Source organism: Aedes albopictus, chromosome 1 (genome assembly GCF_035046485.1).
Source record: "Aedes albopictus strain Foshan chromosome 1, AalbF5, whole genome shotgun sequence".
Classification (NCBI taxonomy): Eukaryota; Metazoa; Arthropoda; class Insecta; order Diptera; family Culicidae; genus Aedes; species Aedes albopictus.
The window spans coordinates 122686133-122708376 of NC_085136.1; the positions used below are offsets into that span (position 1 = coordinate 122686133).

The 22244-nt window shown below is 43.4% G+C and overlaps 1 protein-coding gene across 1 annotated transcript in view; it reads left to right on the forward strand.

Moving 5' to 3' along the window:
- The first annotated feature begins 13698 nt into the window (after positions 1-13698).
- LOC134285601 (uncharacterized) overlaps positions 13699-22244 on the forward strand; it is a 381851-nt gene continuing 373305 nt past the window's right edge. Inside the window, exon 1 of the mRNA XM_062846699.1 lies at positions 13699-13789. Within this exon, the coding sequence (XP_062702683.1) occupies positions 13744-13789 (46 nt within the window). The 5' untranslated portion in view covers positions 13699-13743. The remainder of the gene's footprint in view (positions 13790-22244) is intronic.

The window sequence follows — 22244 nt, forward strand, 5'->3', positions numbered from 1 at the left end:
CCTAACCATGGTGATGAACTAGGCGCTAAAAACCACCCTAATAAAGAAAAAAAATGTGCTGAAACAACAGTGGCACTAACATCGACTATAGTGGTTTCGCAGCGCGGTGTCACGAACACTAATGCAATCTACTGGTTGAAAATATGCCCATTTGATTTTGCTGGGAACAGCTGATCTTTGTTTGCTATTTTCAACCAGTAACTCAGGTGGTGGGTGTTCGTGTAATGCAGCGTGTACGTACACGCATCACTACTAAAAGCAGAAACCACTATGGGCAGTAGTTAGCATATGGATCGATTTAAAACTCATTTTAGTGAGTAATTCAGAAACCGATGTTTTGGTCTTGTGCTCTTGAAGATGGCAGGTCGAGTGAGTGTTGAATCAAGTGACTCAAAATGGCCCTAACTTGAAATGGATGCAAATTCAAAATTTAAACAATTTCCTGTGTCGCTAATGCTCGAATTGTTGGACTTAAAAGAAATCTACAACAAACTTACCCTTTCGAAAGATTCTGCGCATCTTTGAAGCACCATGCTTCAAAATGCTTGCCACATAGGGTAACCAATATAATTTGGACCCCCATATATTTTGGACCCCCTGTGTCCTTTTATCACAACTTACACAGGATTAGTGATGAGATGACGGAAATTTTTAGAATCATTCGCTAAATAAGATCGCTCTGCACGGGCAGCAATCATTTCCTCACTGGAAATATCCTTATTTGCCTTGAAATTATTTTTTGCCAATCTCGTCATCCGTGCGAGTGGCGCATCATGTTTACAAAAAGAGATGGCGGTGCTGAGGAAACTTGCAGATGTAAACAAAAACGTTTATCATTCTAGCGCATTAAATTCGCAAAGTACGTCTAATCAGCCTTTGTCAATCATGTAACTAGGATCTGATCCAGCATATTCAAGCGCCAAATTCTTCCAAAATAGTTTCAAACGAGATTAAACACCGGGTGTCCAAAATATATACTGAAGAGGGTCCAAAATATATTGGGGTGTCCAAAACAGTGAAAACTGATGCTTCAAAAATCAGTTATTTTCATCAAATTTTCAGCCAGAAATGTCCTTGTGGGTATTTTTAACGGACAGTGAAGGCTTTTACGAACATACTAACATCATCATTATGTGTAAATAGCCTCTGAATCTGTTTGATTTTGAATTAAATTCAAAACAAAGTCCTCTAGGGGTCCAAAATTCGACCGTTACCCTATCCGTCGGTGCTCAAGTTGGCCAGCGTCTAGTGTGTCCTTGCATATTGCGTGCCATTTATTTAATCTGTAAAATGTATTATTACTTCAAGTTCAAGTGTTCAATATTCAAGAAATACTTACACGTCAGCATTGTGAGGGAGCCTGTGCAATGACGTAGGTGGTTTCTCATTGCAGCCTACTGCATGCTGCACATATTTTCCCCATGATTAGCAATGAGAAAACCCTGTCTGATCAGTCCTGGCCGAAGATTCAATCGATGGGCACACAGTATCGTCAGTCGATAGCAGGTTTTCAATTTGTGTATTTATTCGGACGTGTTCTAAAACTCGTACTGATCCGGCTAAATCTCCACCAAATTTTTCCACCGAACGCCATCACGAGCACACTGACTGACAACGCTGACACCATCAAACACGGAAAGCAAAACATTAAGGTTGACAAAACGACAATCCTCCGTGTGATCAACACGATTTTCACAAGTTGATTCATACCAAGCCACAAGTTAAAGATCCCAACCACAGCATCGAAACGTAGGCAATGATTTGAAATAATCGACGCTTTCTCTGTGACTGAAAGCCGAAATAAACCAAGTTTCAGAAAATCCAGTCAGTACCCGTAAGAAATATCCATGTAATTCGCAAAACAGACAAGGCTGTTGAACCAGGCTCGTCGCATAGCACCTTACAGAGCGATGTTGAACAGCAGGCATCAAAGTTCATCACCTTGTGGTAGTCTCCAGAGAGATTCTAACGGACTAGACAATCACCCGAAACCCTTACGCAGTTTTTTTTATTCTTAATCACTTAACCTAATTTACAGCTCTTTTGTCCACTAGGGTACTACGTGAGCGATTCCAATTGGACACTGCACTTCCACTTTGTACAGCGCCTAAATGTATTCTATTCTATTCTACTTTATTGAACTGGTTGCCCTTGTGCTTCTTTCACTCTTCTACCGTGTCCATGGTAGAATGATGAGCACTATGATGCTGAATGTGGCTGCTGTTCCTTTACCAGTCCGATTGGGGGTCCATTGTGAGTTGCGGTTCGCCGATTTCCAAATTCCGGGTCCGTTAGAGCTATCAGGCCAAACATGTCTAAAGGTCCAATCTGCAGAAGAGAGGCTCTCTTTGGTTTCCCTCTCTTTCGTTAATATCTCAGCTGTTTATTTGTATTATGATTCTCTCCTTGCATTGAACGATGGTCAAAACAATCATCTTTTGATTTGTATTGCAAAAATAGTTGAAAAGTGTACCATTACATTGCAATAGTTGAAAGAGAAAGTGAACAAAGAGAGCCTCTCAAATGCAGATAGGACCTATTGAAATGTTTGGCCTGCTATATGCTCCGAAGAGGGTCAGGTGCCAGCTGCTCCCGGGGGGAAGAGCAACTGACGAAAAATTGCAAGTGCCGGGGCTGGGTTCGAACCCATGACCATCCGCTTATGAAGCGAACGTGTGGACCACTGCGCCACGGGCCCCGACTTACGCAGTTTTTAGATCGTTTATGATCGTCGCTTTGATAGCGAACTTCCCGAACAAGCCATTCTCGTCCATGATTATCTGCCGCACGTCTTCAACCATTGTAGAACGGCGACCGTCAACAAAGCCATCTCGATAACTTCTCACAAACTCGATTTGTACATTAGAACGAGCTTCTATCATGATTAACATACATACATACATACATACATACATACATACATTTATTTGTTCAACATCATTAAGGACAGACTTGTTAGAAACCCAAAATGGCCGCCACAATGGCCGACTTTGGCACCTACTCACGATTTCGAGGGCACAAATCTCTTCGTAAACAAAACCAGCGCACATGAGCTTTTTATTTAAAGCTAATTACAAGTGAGCAAGAACAGAATAATAAAATGCATTGTTGTTTGAAGCTTGTTTCTTGAGATTTGTGCGTTTGAAGTTTTGATGCTATGTTGAAGCGGGATTTCAAGACGTTTGTCCTTAAGACAAGACATAATCAACAATAGTACGACACAATACTCGGTTTGTGGCTGCCGCTCTCCATCCTCGGTCGCGCCCAATGCTCGCCAAGTCACGCTCCACCTGGTCCGCCCGTCGTGCTCTCTGCGCTCCACGCCTTCTTGTGCCAACCGGATCCGTTGCAAACACCAGCTTTGCAGGGTTGTTGTCCGGCATTCTTGCAACATGCCCTGCCCAACGTATCCTTCTGGCTTTGGGCACCTTCTGGATACTGGGTTCGCCGTAAAGTGCAGCGAGCTCGTGGTTCATCCTTCTTCGCCACACACCGTTCTCCTGCACACCGCCGAAGATCGTTCTTAGCACGCGTCGCTCGAAAGGTCAAAGTCAAAGTGCTTGTAGGTCCTCCTCGAGCATGGTCCATGTCTCGTGCCTGTAGAGGATCACCGGTCTTATTAGCGCTTTGTACATGGTGCATTTGGTGCGTGGGTGAATCTTTTTGACCGCAGTTTCTTCTGGAGCCCGTAGTAGGCCCGACTTCCGCTGATGATGCGCCTCCGAATTTCTCGGCTCACGTTGTTGTCAGCCGTCAGTAAGGATCCGAGGTAGACGAATCCAGACGGATCCGATCGTTTTCGGTTCCGCCAACCAGCATGTACTTTGTTTTTGAGGCATTCACCACCAGTCCGACCTTTGCTGCTTCGCGTTTCAGGCGGGTGTACAGTTCTGCCACCGTTCCAAATGTTCTAGCGATAATGTCCATGTCGTCCGCAAAGCACACAAATTGACCGGATTTAGTGAAAATCGTTCCCCGGCTGTTGAGCCCGGCTCGTCGCATCACACCTTCCAGAGCGATGTTGAAGAGTAGGCATGAGAGTCCGTCACCTTGTCGCAGTCCCCGGCGAGATACGAATGAACTGGATAGTTCACCCGAAACCCTTACGCAGTTTTGCACACCGTCCATCGTTGCTTTAATCAGTCTAGTCAGCTTTCCAGGAAAACCGTTTTCGTCCATGATTCTCCATAGCTCTGCGCGGTCGATACTGTCGTATGCCGCTTTGAAGTCGATGAACAGGTGATGCGTTGGGACCTGGTATTCACGGCATTTCTGGAGGATTTGCCGTACGGTAAAGATCTGGTCCGTTGTCGACCGGCCGTCGATGAAGCCGGCTTGATAACTTCCCACGAACTCATTTGTTTTAGGTGACAGACGACGGAAGATGATCTGGGATAGCACTTTGTAGGCAGCATTCAAAATAGTGATCGCCCTGAAGTTCTCACATTCCAAATGGTCGCCTTTCTTGTGAATGGGGCAGATTACCCCTTCCTTCACCTCCTCCGGTAGCTGATCGGTTTCCCAGATAATGACTATCAGCCGATGCAGACAGGTGGCCAACATTTCTGGGCCCATCTTGATGAGTTCAGCTGCGATACCATCCTTACCAGCTGCTCTGTTGGTTTTGAGCTGGTGAATGGCATCCTTAACTTCCCTCAGCGTGGGAGTTGGTTCATTTCCGTCCTCTTCTGCACTGGCGTCGTCGTTTCCTCCTTTGCCGTGGGCTCCCGTGACTATGTTCTCCACGCCGTTCAGGTGCTGATCGAAGTGCTGCTTCCACCTTTCGATCACCTCACGTCCGTCCGTCAAGAGGCCTCCGTCTTTATCCCTGCATAATTCGGCTCGCGGCACGAAGCCGTTGCGGGATGCGTTGAGCTTCTGATAGAACTTCCGTGTTTCTTGGGAACGGCACAGCAGTTCCATTTCTTCACACTCCGCTTCTTCCAGGCGGCGCTTTTTCAACCGAAAGAGGCGGGTCTGCTGTTTCCGCTTCTGTTTGTAACGTTCCACGTTCTGTCGAGTCCCTTGCTGCAGCATTACCGCCCTCGCTGCGTTCTTCTCCTCCAAAACCGTTCTGCACTCTTCGTCGAACCATTCGTTCCGTCGATTCCGTTCCACGTACCCGATGGTGCTCTCGGCTGCGTCGTTGATGGCTGCTTTCACTGTACTCCAGCAGTCCTCTAGAGGGGCCTCATCGAGCTCGATTTGTACATTAGAACGAGCTTCTATCATGATTAACATAGCATAGCCCAATAGGACGTCAACTCGTGCATTGGGTAGCAAATATCAGCTTCACAATCAATCAAGCCCCCATAACACTGAAAGCACGATGCTCTCAGTGTGTACCTACCTCTTGTATTGTTCGAGCGGAAAATTGGATATATGTTACAAACAGTTCATTCCGGTCGGTCTATTAGCTATTAATGTTGCAAACACTTTTCCACCCGTCACGCTCGTAATTATAAGCAACTCGAACAAACAGAGATCCATTACACAACGGACGGGAACGCATTCTGGGTTCTGCTACTACCGATGTGTCTCGCCAGTTACACGCACTTTTTTTCTGAATCCTTTATTGAGCCGAACTTCCAACTCGGTGATTCCTTTCATCGACCGGCGCGGCGGTCGGTCGTACCTTTCACCGCAGTCCAGTTACCACCACGTGCCCCACACACCGAAAGCTGTTTCACCCGTTTCTCAATCCGGGCATTGTTTTTAATTAATTTTGCCACATTGTTTTCGCGGTCCCCGGTTCTGGTTACAACAAACAACACTCGCGCTCGGAGTGCAGCTGAGTCAATGACTGGAGCCACCAGTTAACAGTGCTGTGCAGGACACGGACGCGGTCTTTCACGGCTGGTAGGGTAATCATTCACAAACGTTGGCACATGACACCGGATTCTTTTTTTTTTTTTGGTTTCATGTGTTCAGCTGCTGAATTGTTTTGCTCATTGACCCTTGTGTTTGTGGGGAAAACTGACCGGTTTTGGTAATTCAGGTGGATGGGAGTTCAGTATTAACCTGTTGTGGAATGACGCCAGGCCAAGTGTTTCGGTTGGTAAGGATGTGTGATGTGTGGTTTTGGTGGGGTGGTGTTCTCTAGGCCTGGAAAGCAAAAATCACAACAGGCGGTACACGAGCCACAACTGCATGACGTAGAGCAGTTCATTATAAATGGTAAATAACTTTGTTCAGAACTAGTTCTAATGAAAACCAAACCGTTAACGGTGCATGTGGATTACCAAAGCATCTTCCACAATATTTTGACCTTACTGTGCTTAACAGAGCAATGAGTAACTTTATATTTTTTTTTCCTTCTAAACCATAGGGGGATAATCTGCTCAACAGAAGGTTAGGGTAGTGTAGGTCTGAGGCCGTCTTCTACAACAAAAGTAGAAGCCAGGACTACTCTCTCCTCGTACCCACTAAACCATTTCAAACCCTACGTCTCTCCGGAACCACAAGAAGGTATTGCTTCAGAGAGGGGCTAGTGCACATCGCACCCTCAAGGTTAGCTGCGTAGCCTAGCAGTAACGAACATCGATGACTCGCTTTGGAGAGTCCATCACGGTAACATGCTGGCGCTTAGCCAGTTTCCCGATTGGTCCTCGCCACTCCCTTTGTCCTTGGAAGGCGGGCAGGGTCAACCCCGCCCGCGCCCAACTGCTTTGCAGACCTCAAGAACTGATGCCCACGTGCAACCCGATCTGACCTGCTGAAGGCAAGGGTATCACTATCCTTCAGGCCCTATCAGCTGCACCAGAAGGTTGCTGACAGCAGGGTCTCCACCTGCCCCGACCCTTGCCGGGGACCCCTTTCCAACCGCGGGCTCGGATCCAACGCAGTAGACTGACGCCACGACAGCACCGCTACCGGGACTTCCTCTCCGCGGCCACTTAATCGCTGTAAGGGTCGATCTCGACCGCAGGGCACCGGTATGACCTACGAAGCCGACTCCGAATCCCTGGACCACCTCTTGTACTGCATCTGGACTAGCCACTCTCCGAGTCCACGCGCCACCTCCTCTGTAGCTCCCAGACGATATGGGTGATAGCCGTTGAAACGGCGTTCCAGCCAAACTCATCCCTTCACATCCTCTGGACCAAGTTGTCCGGAGTTGTGTCCTCCCCGCATGTGGCAAGCATGCGGTCACACATTGTGCGAAAACGCGGGCACACGAACAAAACGTGTTCCGCCGTTTCCTCTAAACCATGCACACTGGGCATTCGGGAGAATCCGCATGCCCGAAACGGTGTAGATACTGTCGGAAGCAACCATGACCTGTAAGGACCTGTGTCAGGTGGAATGTAACTTCCCCATGGCGCCTATTAATCCAACTATCTACCGTCGGTATCAACCTATGGGTCCACCTTCCTTTGGTGGAACTGTCCCACGCGCGCTGCCATTTGACCATAGAGGCCATCCTGACAGTCCTGCGTATGCCTCTTGTGCCGCGCATTTCGAAGCACTCCATGTCTTCACTGATAAGAATGCTGATAGGCACCATACCAGTAATGACGCAGAGAGCGTCGTGTGACACGGTACGGTACGCGCTCGCAACCCTCAGGCACATAAGCCTGTAAGTACTTTCCAGCTTCCGTCGGTAGCATTTAGTAATTAGCGCGGTGCCCCACGCCGGGCCGCCAAACCTAACTATGGACGTAGCAACACTAGCCAGAAGCTTGCGCTTACTGGCGTACACCGCAGAGCTATTGGACATCATCCGGGAAAGTGGCGCAATAGCTGTGGAGGCTCTTGTACAGGCATAATCGACGTGGCTACCACCGAAGGTAAGCTTGTCGTCGATCATCACGCCCAAGTGTTTGACGGAGCGCTTTGACAGGATAGTGCACTCTCCTACACTGATCACCGTCTGCTGCTCCGACTTCAGGTTGTTAACAACCGTCACCTCTGTCTTGTGGTGAGCCAGCTCCAGTTTCCTGGACCGCATCCACGCCTCCACAACCTTGATCGAGTGGTTGGTAGCAAGGTTGTTAACCGATAAATTATCGACAGTTAACTCAACGCAAACTCGATAACGATAAAGGATAGGTACTCGATAATCTCTCGGTAACGATAATCAAACAATGAATCATCGCGCAGATCAGCGTACCTTCGATAATTTTGCGATAAATCTAGTTACCCTAGTGACGGCATCAACAACGGTTCAGTTCGCGAAGAATATTTTTCGGAGACGTTATAGAGTCGATAATTTCCACAGTTAACTGTATCGCCGATGACGTTTCCGCCTGAAGACGTTGTCGTTATCGACGATAAACGATAACAGACGTTAACTTTATCGTCGATAACGATAATTTATCAATTAACAACCTTGTTTGGTAGTCAACTTTACCTCCTCGAAAGTTTCACCGTAGACTTCGAGCGTAATGTCGTCGGCAAATCCGACAATCACCACTCCCACTGGGTACTCTAACCTCAACACCTCGTCGTACATGACATTCCATAACACCGGACCCAGGATGGAACCTTGTGGGACTCCTGAGGTTATGTGAAAGCACTTCCGACCCACCTCCGTGTCGTAGACTAGTACACGATTCTGAAATTAACTTCCAAGAATCTTGTACAGGTACTCCGGTATCCACTATGGGGAAAGTGGTGGCCAAAAATCGTAAAATTGACTTGCTTTGAATGACGTGTCTTATATACCATTTGATAGCCAGATAGTTCAAACCTAGATTCCCAAAATTTTAGCCCTCTGTGATGGAAACTAATTGCGCCACAGATATCAGACTTAGAAAAATAGTGAAAATTGTAGAAAAAATGCATTTTAAACAAATGCAATTTTCTCAGTGAAAAAACGGTTTAATTTTGGAATTTAATCCACCGTTGGAAGTGTTATTGTCTGAACTTGAAAATGGGTGTGTTGTTGGAGTTACACGGTTAATTTAAATGAGTAAAAAATGGGTAATTATTGACAAAAAACAACATTTTTTGCCTAAGTTGGTCTATATCTAACAAGCAGGGTCGAGCAGTCTCAAGAGACCGCCTCCACAGTTTAGTTTGGGGTCCATACTATCTGCAGAACGCAAATCCAGCTGCGGATAGCTGCGGATGAGCATCATTTTGACACAACCCCGAAAAATGGATTTTTTCTATTTTTTTTTTTTTTTTGTTAATTACGATCATTGATTATGCGAGCACATAAAAAAAAGTCGTACAAATTAAACAGTGCTTCAAAGGTGGAACTGTTAATTGTCAAATTAAGTCTTTAAAATGTTATACACTTAATTATTTTTATGTTAAACATGGGTAAAAACTGACCGAAAGTTATCTTTCCATACACAAACTGTATTAACCCTGACTGAAATGCTTCAATTGTTCACGAAAATCTCATTTATATTTTGAATACATATTAACCAACGGGGGAAGAAAAACCACATCTTATATATTTATTTTACTAAAAATACCTACTTGTATTTAAAAGACGAGGGCAATATTTTCAAACCATAAGTTTGTTTTGAACTTAAACGCTAGCAACCTGAACATCGCACAGTAGTTAATTAAACGTAAACAAATCTGAAAATAATTGCTTGTGGTAATATGAAATATAGGAACATCGTGTTACCACAGATAAACAGACGTATCACTTGGAACAAAATGCGATAAAAATCATCGCCACGAAAACATAATCGCCCAATGCTAATTACGTTAAAAAGGGAAACGATCTGAGTAGAGGACGTCTGTTTGTCTGAGGTGTTACTTTAGATCTAAAAAAAAATCTCAAATAGTCAATGCAACAACAGCATTTGAACGCAAAATATAATTTTGATCTTCTTGAAGAACGACTACAGTAGACGATCGCTCGGTGCAAACGCTTTAACTGCAATGCTTTTTAAGTCCGCTAAGTGCAACAATTTTGCAGTTATTGCACCGCTATACGTCATAATGAAATGTCAACATGCACATTGGCTGCATTCTGCAGCAACTGACAGTTCAATGACATCTGCTAGTTTTTGCAGTTATTGAATTTTATTCGTTAAGTGAAACGTAAACATGTTGCAATTACACAGCGTAACAAAAAATAACGTTTGGTCTGTCTCAAGAGCAAACTTAAGTGTCTCCGAAGGATTTTGGGCCGCTGAATCCGAATCCGGGCTCAGATTTGCTCCAACACGTCACAATTTTGAGCTATACCTCAATTTATAGGGCAAAATATGCGATTTTGGGCTTTTTTGACTGCAAGTTAAGCATGTAAATATTTTTTTTTAATCAATCAAAAGGTTGATTGGTTAATTAACATTTAAGCGATTTATTCTAGGTACGATATTTCCCATACAAGTCACCCTCCAAAAGTTGCATGCAAGTTTTCATACTAACATAAAATGCATAAATCTATCAAATTTGATTAGGTAAAACGAAATATTTTGCATGAGTTGTTAATTTAGATGTTAATCAACCAATTAACCTTTTGATTGATTAAAAAAAATATTTCCATGCTTAATAACTTGCAGTCAAAAAAGCCCAAAATCGCATATTTTGCCCTATAAATTGAGGTATAGCTCAAAATTGTGACGTGTTGGAGCAAATCTGAGCCCGAATTCGGATTCAGCGGCCCAAAATCCTTCGGAGTCACATAAGTTTGCTCTTGAGACAAAAAAATGTTGCGCTGTGTTAACGAACGTCTACTGTAATTCAAAAGTTGAAGTACGTAGCACAATATTTTAACAATGCGTAGAAAAAGGCTCACGCAAAAAAAAAGCTTAGAAAAATATAATAATGATTGGCACGACGCCTTTTCGGAACTTGGACGTATCACCAACTTAGTGAATGATGGTGATATGTGTTCAGTAAAATAATAGAATCATATTAAAAAAAATATCCATTCGACGAGTTTGAACTTATATTACTGCCTATTGGACGCAGTGGCTTAATTTCCCCAACAGGGGAGGAAAAAAAGGGGGGGGGGGTAGCAGGCAAATTGGAGAGGGGGGGCTTCTGGTTGATAAACAATTCTTTACCATTATAGGTACCTAATTAACATTAAAAAATGGGGGGGCAGATTTACCTCGAAGGGAGGGGGGGAGTGCTTCCACCTCCGTCTCTCCTTAATTTATCTTATGCATGGCAATCTTATTCTTGTTTTGATTTGCCTTTGAACTGCCTCAAAAACTAAAAACAAACGTTTAAGTTTATGTTCAGGAATAAGTAGTTCCTAACTGAGTTAAATACTAGTTACACCTTCCAGATGTGATGAAAAAACATAATTTCGACTAATGTTATGCTAATCTTACTAGAATACTTTAAAAAAATGCGGAAAAACCAAAAAAATATTTTTGGCCACCACTTTGTATGGAGCCGCCCCATAGTGGTATCCCCAGACGCAAGAGCGCATCGGCAGTAACAGAAGATCATTAAGCGTCATCAAGAACGCCTTCATCGCCATCGGTGAAAATAATTTGGGTGAGCTACGCACCCGGAGAAAGCAGTGGATTACAGATGATACCTGGAGGAAGATAGAGGAGCGAAGGAACGCCAAAGCCGCGATAGAGCGAGCGAAAACACGAGAAGCCAAAGCCGTAGGCTGGTTCGAGCACTTTGGAAACCTTTTTCAAATGTCGGTCACGCCATCAACACCACAGCATGATCCGCCAAGTGTTCGACGCATTACCCGTGTCAAAACCGAAGCTCCATCAGTGCAAGAGATAGAAACAGCCATTTGTAGCATAAAATCGAACAAAGTCCCAGGGGTCGATCGCATATCAGCAGTGATGCTCAAAGCTGACCCCGTAGTATCCGCACAACTACTGCATCAATTATTCTGCAACATATGGGAAACCGCGACATTTCCAGCCGACTGGATGCGAAGCGTCTTAGTACAGGGACCCAAAAAGGGTGACCTGACTGTATGCGATAATTGGCATCATGTTACTGTGTATCGTTCTCAAAGTCCTCTGCTAAGTAATCCTTAACCGGATACAGGAGAAGATTGACGCAACTCTCCGCCGGCAGCAAGCAGGATTCGGTGCCCGAGGATCCAGTGTGGACCATATTGTCATGCTCCATATCATTCTGGAGCAAACCAATGAATTCCAAGAGTCTCTCTACCTGGTGTTTATTGATTACGAAAAAGCTTTAGACCTTCTCAATCACGGAAACATGTGGGAAGCCCTCAGGCGCAAGGCTGTCCCTGAGAAAATCATCGGCCTCATTGAAGCACAGTAGGGGAGACTGGGAAGACTTGATCCCCTTTTCTTAATTTACCTGAAACTTTAAGAAAAACACAAAACTAGATTCGATTTCCGTACAAAATGGCAGGTAAACATCTATTGCAAGTTAATACACAACGGAAGGCCTTTAAATTATTGTTGGAGTTTTCAAAACTGTGTTTTTACGAAGGCATGTCTTATGATGTATCTTTCAAAAATGGGTGACACTTGATCCCCCTTTGAACACATGATTTATTTAAAGGGAAAATAATTCCAGAGTTTTCCTATTCATTTTGTTTTCGAGTTTTCTTGTATTTTCGATGAATATGGAGTGTTTGAAATTGTAAGATTTCCTTAAATTTTTAAGGATATGCCGTATTTTCAAAATGGGGAGACTTGATCCCCCTTTTCTTGGTTGGTACTAAAGTTATAATTATCTGACACATTTTATCGTTTAATAGACTAGAATTCCAAGTAAATAGAGGCTTCCGAACAGAATTTTATTTTTCACATGTATAATGTGTGTGTAATCCTCGAGGGATCAAGTCTCCCCATGTCACTGTTGTGTATACTAAGCTGAATTAATTAAAATATGTTAACAACAGCCTTATTTGGATAAATAAGTTTGAAAGTATTTTATTCAAACTATGTGCTGTGAAATTTTGACACGATTTGGTTCAATTTTCACAAAGTTATTGAGATTTTTCGGAATCGCCTAAAAGATTTCTGAAAGACTGAAAACAAACCATCAGCCGTTAAAAAATAATGCATTGTACAATCGAAATCACTTATAGCCAAAACATAGTCGTTTGTCCAGGAGTAGTTTTGGAAAAATTTTGCTAGAAGAAAAATGTTTTAGATTCCGAGCAAATATGGGGGGAACAAGTCTCCCCAGGGATCAAGTCTCCTCAGTCTCCCCTACAGGGCATTTTCGTGCAGAGTACCCGAGCAGGAATGAATAACTGCCACATAACTGGAGCATACCAAAGTCAGGTATCATACCAAGACAAGGTATTGGTCGGTTGTCCAGGTATTGAAAATAACTTATTTTGGTATTTTGTAGGTATTGGTACAATACCTCAACGAGTTATTGATTTGGTGTTGAGGACTGATTGAGGTATTATTCATTTATGGAAAAATCGCTATTTGTATGGAAAAATCTCCGGTTATTATTTAGGTATTGCCATACCTGATGTCATTATTCACGCGTTATGCACAGAATACACACCAGTTATTATTTTAGGTATTTTACCTCTTATGCAGGGCTACTTAATACCTCATTCAGGTTGTAGGTATTCGGTTTTCCATACCTGAGTTAGTTATTCTTCAGTTATTTTCTCCTGCTCGGGTACTGCACAACGGTGTTTTGTCCGATCCCATCCGGGTCGTTGCTGGAGTGAGGCAAGGATGTATACTATCACCGCTACTGCTCCTCATCGTAATCGACGAGATCCTGGTAGGTCCAATTGATCGTGAACCAAATCGTGGATTGCTGTGGCAGCCCATTACCATGAAGCACCTAAATGACTTCGAATTGGCTGATGACGTTGCTCTCCTAGCTAAACGGCGCACTAAAATGCAAAGCAAGCTCGATGATCTTGCCAATCGCTCCTCAGCGGCAGGTCTTACCATCAACGTCAACAAGACCAAATCGTTGGATGTAAACTAAAGTGACCAGATATATTTTGCATTGATGCGGGACACAGTTTTACATTATCCAAATTGTAAGTTTTTCAGTGATTGAGTGACCCTATTTTCCAGAAAAATAAATCTAATAAAATCAAAATATTGCAACCTGTATTTGCGTAACAAATTGAAAAGTAAAATAATTGTTAAATTTTCGAAAAATGATGAAATTATTTTATCAACTTGATTGACATGTTAATCCAAATATAGATAATACAAAACAAAGCCCCAACAGAAAAAAGAAACAATAATGCAAGACAACGAGTGTACATTTGACACAATAAGTTTTAAATTCAAAGTGTTTTAAAAAATTAACATAAAGATATGCAAAAATGATACCCCTGCATAGTTTATAAGAACACGCTTGTTAGAATTCCAAAATGGCTGGCACAATGGCTGACTTCCGTACCTACTCACGATTATAGCCACAAAAACCTCGTGAAAAACAAAGCCAGCTCATCTTATTTGAAGCGTTTTTCAAGTGAACAAGGGCAAAATAAAAATTTCACTGTCGTCAGACGTTTACTTTTTGAGATTTGTGCATGTTGAACTGGAATCCCAAGTCGTTTGCCCTTAAAGTGTTAATTATTTAATATTCCTCTAAATATCTCTTCTGGTATTATTTTAGAGACCCTTGTGAATGTATTTACATCTTTTTTTGGTTTCAATAAAATTTATCTCCAAGAATTTCAAGAGCATTCTTTCGAAATGCCTGAACATTTTTTCATGAAAAGTTTCCGTTCAAACATTGAAATAAATTGCTGCAGAAAATTTAGGAGAGTTTTAGACAAAACTGTAAATTTTATAGAAATCCTTTGATCATTGTTAAAAATCCCCTTAAACATCTGTTGACAAGAATCCTGGAGAAACATTGGAAATGCATAAAAATCCCTGCAAAAGAAAAGCTAGTGAAAATATAAATAGCCGGGGGAGTACTCGAAGAAACATACTATTTTTTCCACGAATCCAGCAGCCTTTGGAATGCTTCTCTTGTGATTTTATCTGACGGGATCTGTATTAGTCAAAGAACTCCCTGTGGGATGCTATAGCGTGGGTATATGTATTGATATCTCTGAGAATGTTTTTATTGAAAAGCAAAGGTGAACAAAAGTTCTGGCAAAAAGTCTTCGAATTCACTTACAGAGAGCTTACAAGAATCAAGCAATACGCGTGAAGAATTTACGAATAAACCCTCGAGCGATCGCGCTGTTGTATTTTGTACAACACGCTGAAAAAAAATCTCGCTTTTTGTATTCAGCATTATCGAAGTGTTGGCGGCGATGGCCAACCGCGCGAGTTACGGAAGGTTAAAAAAAAAATAGAAAAAATAAATCAAGTAAAATGAGGCACGTTGATTCATGAACAAGTTTTTTTTTTACTTTTTACTATTTAATTTTTTCCGAAGTTTGCAAGTAGAACAGAAGCAGTTCAATATATTAGTCAAATATATCTATCAAGAAAAAAACCCAAATTAATCCACCTAGTGGTGGTAGTGCCTTTCTCCTCGAATATGTTCTCACAATCTTTCCGTCGACGTAAGTCAAAGTGTTCCTGAATCCGGATATTTTTGAAGTAAAGAAAGCATTTTATCAAAGACATCTTTGAATTGACTTAAAACTTATTGATGGCACATAGTCCGACGTTATGTTCAACGTATAAGCAGGGCTGAATAATATCAGACTTCTCAGTTGACTACTTGAACACCTTCAATAACACTGATGGCTGATCAATATCAAGACGATACTAACAAGCTAAGATATAACTTTTTACACAATCATAGATCAATTTGCGGTCTTCAACAAAGTTTTTTCTGCACATTTTAGGCTAGGGTAAACAGGTATAATATGCCCCCCTTAAGCGGAAATGGCAATATACCCTAAACTGGTGCCTTATTCTATCTATTGTCCACTGCAAATCGTTGTTCCTGAAGTCAGTGAAGTGTGGCATGCGAACTTTGCCTTTGGAGGGGCGACTGTGGAAGCTTTGAAACGTTTTTCGAAAACGTTCCAAAATTTGCCGTTTCAAAACAAACGGGACAATACGCCCCCATCAAAAGAAAAACGTCCAGCCCCGTGATCAAACTGTCCCAGAGAATAATTCCACCACATGCTTATCCTAGGAGGGTCTTTTACTAAGTGTTTAACTGCATAAAAGTTGCAAAATAGCTCAAGCGAATAGAGCTAGCTGCGTTTACAATGAAGTCAGCTTACAGGAGGTGAAATATTACGCCAAAAGCCTCGATTTCAGAATTTTTGATATTTTTATTGCTTTTCTGTACCAATCAACTAACGGACCAGCTTGATGGCAATTATTCTTCAATATTTAAGATTTCTAATCGATCAAGTATGCGAAAAGCGCTTGAATTGCTAGAAAATGAAGGGGGGCGTCTTGCCCCGGTGGGGCGCATTATACCCTTTTACCCTATATTTTATTGACCGTTGAAAATAAGAACGATAGGTATTGAGTATAGTGAGACGTCTGTTTGTATGTGGGTTTAATTTGTCAAGATTTTGCTCTCTTACACATATTTATCGCTTGCATTGGTTTTATTAACTTTCGTAGTTCCGGCGAAGCACCAAACGCTGGTTGTGCAATGCTACTGCTCGTCTCTAATGTGGTATGAGCCTATTTTCTAGTTAGTCGTTACTCGGGTTATTGAAAAAGCCGTGATGTGATGTGTCGCATGGTACATTTGGTTACTTTCGATGCAGTACCGGAACAGGTTCCGGAGCACTACCGGGTCTCCCAAATATAGTCTGAGACTATTTCATTGCTATCGTTCATTACGTTACCTCAAAAAAAAATATTGACTTATCTCATGCGTGGGTATAGATCACTTTTACATTTGACCACTTCCAATGGGAAACCCAGAACTGGTTTCGGGACACTCCCGGCTGTCTAAAATATGGTCTTACGGATCGATCATCGTGTTATCAATGATCAAATGTCACAGTGTAATACACTGTAAATACAAATGATCCGATATTGTGATGCTACTCACACGCGCAGCGGATCCTCGTGCAGCTGCTACTTCCGCAGGTTTTAATTGGTGCTATCCGACACCTGATCAACCGCAGTGAAGCCAACAATCGTAAAATGAACAAGCTATCAATTCGTATCACCTCCATATCTGTAGTATTTGTGTTCAAAAACAAATCCTACAATAAAAACAAAAACTAAAATAGAGTTAGTTTATCGAATTAAAAGTTTACCCAGGTTATTTGACAGCAATCATTTCGAATTGGCGTGGTTTTATGGTACCACATGCATGGGATTGGTTCAATTTCACATTTTACCACTTTCTAAGTCACTTTCGGTTCAAATTTTACCACTTACCGATTGTTCCTGATGTGGTCTTAGTCTAGTTTCATGCAAATTGTTAATCAGTTTTCCTAGAAAGTCGCGAATTGATGTACCGCATGCATGGGTGTGGTTCATTTGTGCATTTTGCCAGTTCCGGCGAGACACTCGAAACTGGTTCCGGAACACTACCGGTAGTCTTAAATGTGGCGTGAGACTATTTTCTTGATGACCGTTCTTCGCGTTATCGAAGATGCCGTTATTAATTGCGCTGCCTGCATGCGTTTGGATCCGTTTTACATTTGACCACTTCCGATGGGGCACCCGTAATCGGTTGTGGAATACTACCGGTTGTCCCAAATATGGCCGGAAACTTTTTTTTGCCAAATCAAGATGCCTAAAAATCCGCGATTTCATGTGTCGCATGCATGGGTTTGGTTCACATTTTTATTTGGCCATTTCCGGCGAGGCACCCGGAACCGGTTCCGGATCACTACCTGCTCAGATATGTTCTGAGAATATTTTCCTGTTTACTGTGCTTCAGGATATCAAAAAAGCCACTATTTTATATATCGCATGCATGGGCTTGGTTAACTTTTATACCTGGCCACCTCCGACGGGATATCTCTCCTGGTCACCTCCGAAGGGATATATCTATTGGTTCCGATATGGTCTGAGAATGCTTTCCTGCTTACTGTTCATCAGTTTATCGAAAAATCCGCGGTATGATATGTCGCATGCATGGTTTTAGTTCAATTTTATAGTTGGCCACTTCCGGCGGGACACCCGGAACTGGTTCCGGAACACAACCGGTCCAAATATGGTCTCAGGATACTTTCCTGCTTACCGTTCATCAGTATATAAAAAAAGCCACTATTTGATATGTCACATGCATGGGTTTGGTTAACTTTCATACTTGACCGCCTCCAGCGGAACATCTGGAACCGGTTCCGGAATACTACCGGTTCCGATAAGATCTGAGAATGTTTTCCTTCTTACTATTCATCAGGTTATCGAAAAAGCCACTGTTTGATGTGTCGCATGCATGGGTTTAGTTCACTTTTATGTTTAGCCACTTCCGGCGGGACACCCGGAACCGGTTCCGGGACACTACCTGTTGAGATATGGTCCGAGACCATTTTTCTGCTTACCGTTCATCAAGTAATCTAAAATGCCGTAGTTTGATGTGTCGCATGGATGGGTTTGTAGCGGTTCCATATCTGACCCCTTCCTGGGGTACCGGTCCGGAACACCTAAATGGCCATAACTCCGGAACGGCTGGACCGATCCGAACCATTTTCAATAGGAAACAATGGGACCAGATTCCGCGTCGAATGAACCGTCGGTTATTAAAATCGGTTGAAGTTTACTGCCAAATAGTGATGAGTTTTTTTTTGTACACACACACATACACACACACATACATACACACATACAGACATCACCTCAATTCGTCGAGCTGAGTTGATTGGTATATGTGACTCGACCCTCCGAGCCTCCTATCAAAAAGTCATTTTTGGAGTGAACATATAGCCTTTCCAGTACACTTGGTGTAGTGTACGAGAAAGGCAAAAATAGCGATTGCTGAAATCCGAGACCATTCCGGGACACTTTACAATGCGGGACGACTAGCTTGAATCCGGGACTGTCCCGCACAATCCGGGACGTCTGGTCACTTTAATGTAAACACGGTCAACCCTTCCAGCTTCACGGTAGCTGGGCAATCAGTGGAGATTATTGAAAGCTTCCAATATCTTGGAAGCTAAATAGCGGCACCAAGATCGACATAGGTGCACGGATCAAGAAGGCGAGGGCTGCTTTTGCAAGTTTAAGAAATGTATGGAAAAACAACCAGATTAGTCGACGCACCAAAATCCGAATTTGGAACTCGAACGTGAAATCTGTGCTGCTATACGCCAGTGAAACTAGTTTGTGTATCAGCGGAGAACATTCAGCGGCTGCAGGTCTTCATCAATAGATGCCTGCGGTATATAATTCGTGCATGGTGGCCTCACCATTAGATCTCCAACGTGGAGCTCCAGCGTCGATGTCATCAAAAGCCGATAGCGACAGAAATTCGGGAGCGAAAGTGAAGGTGGGTCGGCCACACTCTACGCAGGGGCTAAATCTGCAAACAAGCGTTAGACTGGAACCCAGCAGAACATCGCAGCAGAGGCAGACCCAGAGGCTCGTGGCGACGCAGCCTAAACAACGAAATCAAGCAAGTCGACAGAAATTTGACCTGGCCACAGGTCAAGGCGATGGCTGGCAATCGCCCGGGATGGAAATCTTTCAATTCAGCCCTCTGCACCACCATGGTTGCCCAGGACTGAAAGTAGTAAGTAGTAGCAGAGACATGAGGCCAGGGGCTTGATGAATCCCGCCTACTAAGAGTCAGGTGGAAGTTTGGGATTGTTTCCTAAGCGAACTATATCCGGCACCGGTAGATGATCCAGCACCGTATACACGGGTAGCTCAAGCGGAGTAAGCCTAACGTGGCGGGGGCTCAATAATGGGCCCTGCTGGGCCTCTTCAGAAATCCCACACATCCAGCAGCAACTCTGTACAAGCGATAAGCATCGCTTCCAAAGTGCCTCAGCCCAGCTAGGAGTACCTTGGGCACACCAGTAACGACGCCAGTAGCTCTTGGTCTCGCTTTACGCGGCTGACAATGCCGCGAATATGAGGTCCTGACGTTTGTTGACTTCAAGGCGGCGTACGATGGTATCGATCGCTCAATGGTATGGAAAACCCTAGACGAGAACGGCTCCTTCGAGAAGCTCACTAGACTGATCAAAGTGACGATGAACGATTAAAATGCGTAAGGGGTTCACAGATAGATTGACCGTCTACACAGATAAAAATAATGAGATTTACACGTCATGTAAACTTCATTTTAGTCATGTATAAACTTACTGTTATGATGGTTTACATGATATATCATGAACGCGTCAAAAACGACGTTCATGCTGGCAGATGGAACCGTTGACGAAAGGGCAAGCCACGGCAGCAGTAGTAGTACGATAAACGGAGACATTTTCGAGGTGTTTGTGGACCTCGTCTACCTCAGATCCAACAACAACGTTACCGTGATATACGAAGGCACATCGTCATTGGAAGTCGAGCCTACATTGGCCTTCACAAGAACCTGCGGTCGAAAAAAAAATCACCCATCATGATAGGACCAGCGGTTCTCTACGGGTTGCTTGTTTCCTTTTGCGTTCCCATTTGTCTTCGCTTGCTCCTTCCGTAGTTTCTGTCGTCTGGTTTCCAGAACGTTTCGTCAATGCATTGCACTCCATCATCCCCAAAATCTTCCTCCAAACCGTCAAACCTGTTGTTCGTAGTGATGTAGTTCTCCGGATGGTGCAAACATTCCTCCTTCCTTTGCACCACCAGTTGTTGACGTCTTATTCTTTCGAGGTAGTTCTTGTTGGCCGCCCTATGGTCCTTTTTGCAGTTCGTACATTTTGGTTGATTGGGGCATTTGTTCGTAGTTTCCCGACGCAGTTATCCATAATTTTGACATTTCTTTTTGCTTCTGCAGTTTGCAATTGGGTGTCCAATGGACACTGTCCATACTTCCAGCTGCCTTGACATTGCCTTACTGGAAATATGAACAGACAGGCTTTGAATGGAGCTCTGTAGATTCTGAAAGCCTGCGGAATTTTCTTTCCTTCACCACAATTTTCATATTTTCCGTGTTTATCGAGTTCCCTTCGTGATCTGTTCTCTTCATCCTTTCCACTTTTCTGACTTTCCTGTAACAGCTTCAGTGTTCTGCAGTACCTCTCCAAAGTCCAAAAGCACTCCCGCGCCATAATATGTTGTGTCCATTTTTTCGAGCCTGGGTTCGAACAATTTCAGGTTCATTTGTCGAGTGTTGGCTTTTCTGTTGCTGAGCTGTTTGCTCGTATAAGTCCTGACGATGCTTGACGACTGCTCCGTTGTTGTCATAATTGCTGCGTTTGCCGAGTTTTCTCTTGTTCGTTGCATTTTCAAGACGGTTTTCGACCGTGTATTCATCTGTGTATTTTCCATCTCTTCTTCATTCATCCTCGATCACGCCAGATGCTCGCCAAGTCACACTCCACCTGATCCGCCCACCGTGTTCTCTGCGCTCCACGCCTTCTTGTGCCAACTGGATTTGTCGTGAACACCAACTTTGTAGGGTTGTTGTCCGGCATTCTTGCAACATGCCCTGTCCATTGTATCTTTCCGGCTTTGGCCACCTTCTGGATGCTGGGTTCGCCGTAAAGTGCAGCGAGCTCGTGGTTCAGCCTTCTCCGCCACACACCGTTCTCCTGCACATCGCCGAAGATTGTCCTTAGTACGCGTGGCTCGAAAACTCCGAATGCTTGCAGGTCCTCCTCGAGCATGGTCCATGTCTCGTGTCCGTAGAGGACCACCAGTCTTATTAGCGTTTTGCACATGGTGCATTTGGTGCGTGGGTGAATCTTTTTAGACAGCAGTTCCTTCTGGAGCCCGTAGTAGGCCCGACTTCCGCTGATGATGATCCTTCGAATTTCACTACTCACGTTGTTGTCAGCCGTCAGTAAGGATCCGAGGTGGACGAAGGTATCCCCGTCTATCTTTACACTTTGCAACTAGAGCACCATGTTTCTCCTTCTTTCTTCAACTTTAATTTGAGGTTATGATGTGCAGGGCCGTTACAGGTAGAGCGGATTCTGCGTTTTTCACGCGTTTTTGCTAATTTCGGCGCGTTTTTTTTTTTTGCGGAAATGGGGTCAACTGCCCAACTAGCATTCTCAAAAGACGAAAGTAATATTTCTTTATCATCTACCTAGGAACTGATATGCGTGCATTTCTTAATTTTGCTCGAATCTAACATTTATTTGCAAAATATTACCTACACCGTATTATGCATAAAATAACGTGAATACTCTCAGTTGTTTTAGTTCACATTTGTAGGGTTCTCGTACTGATTACATTACACTAAATTCTTTTTTTACACGATCTTTTTTTACGCGGTTTTATTTTACACGATTTTTTTACACGATTTTCTCGAAATTACGCGATGTGTTTTTGGAAAGATTCTTCTCTCCTGGTCGCAATTTACTTCCGATGGGG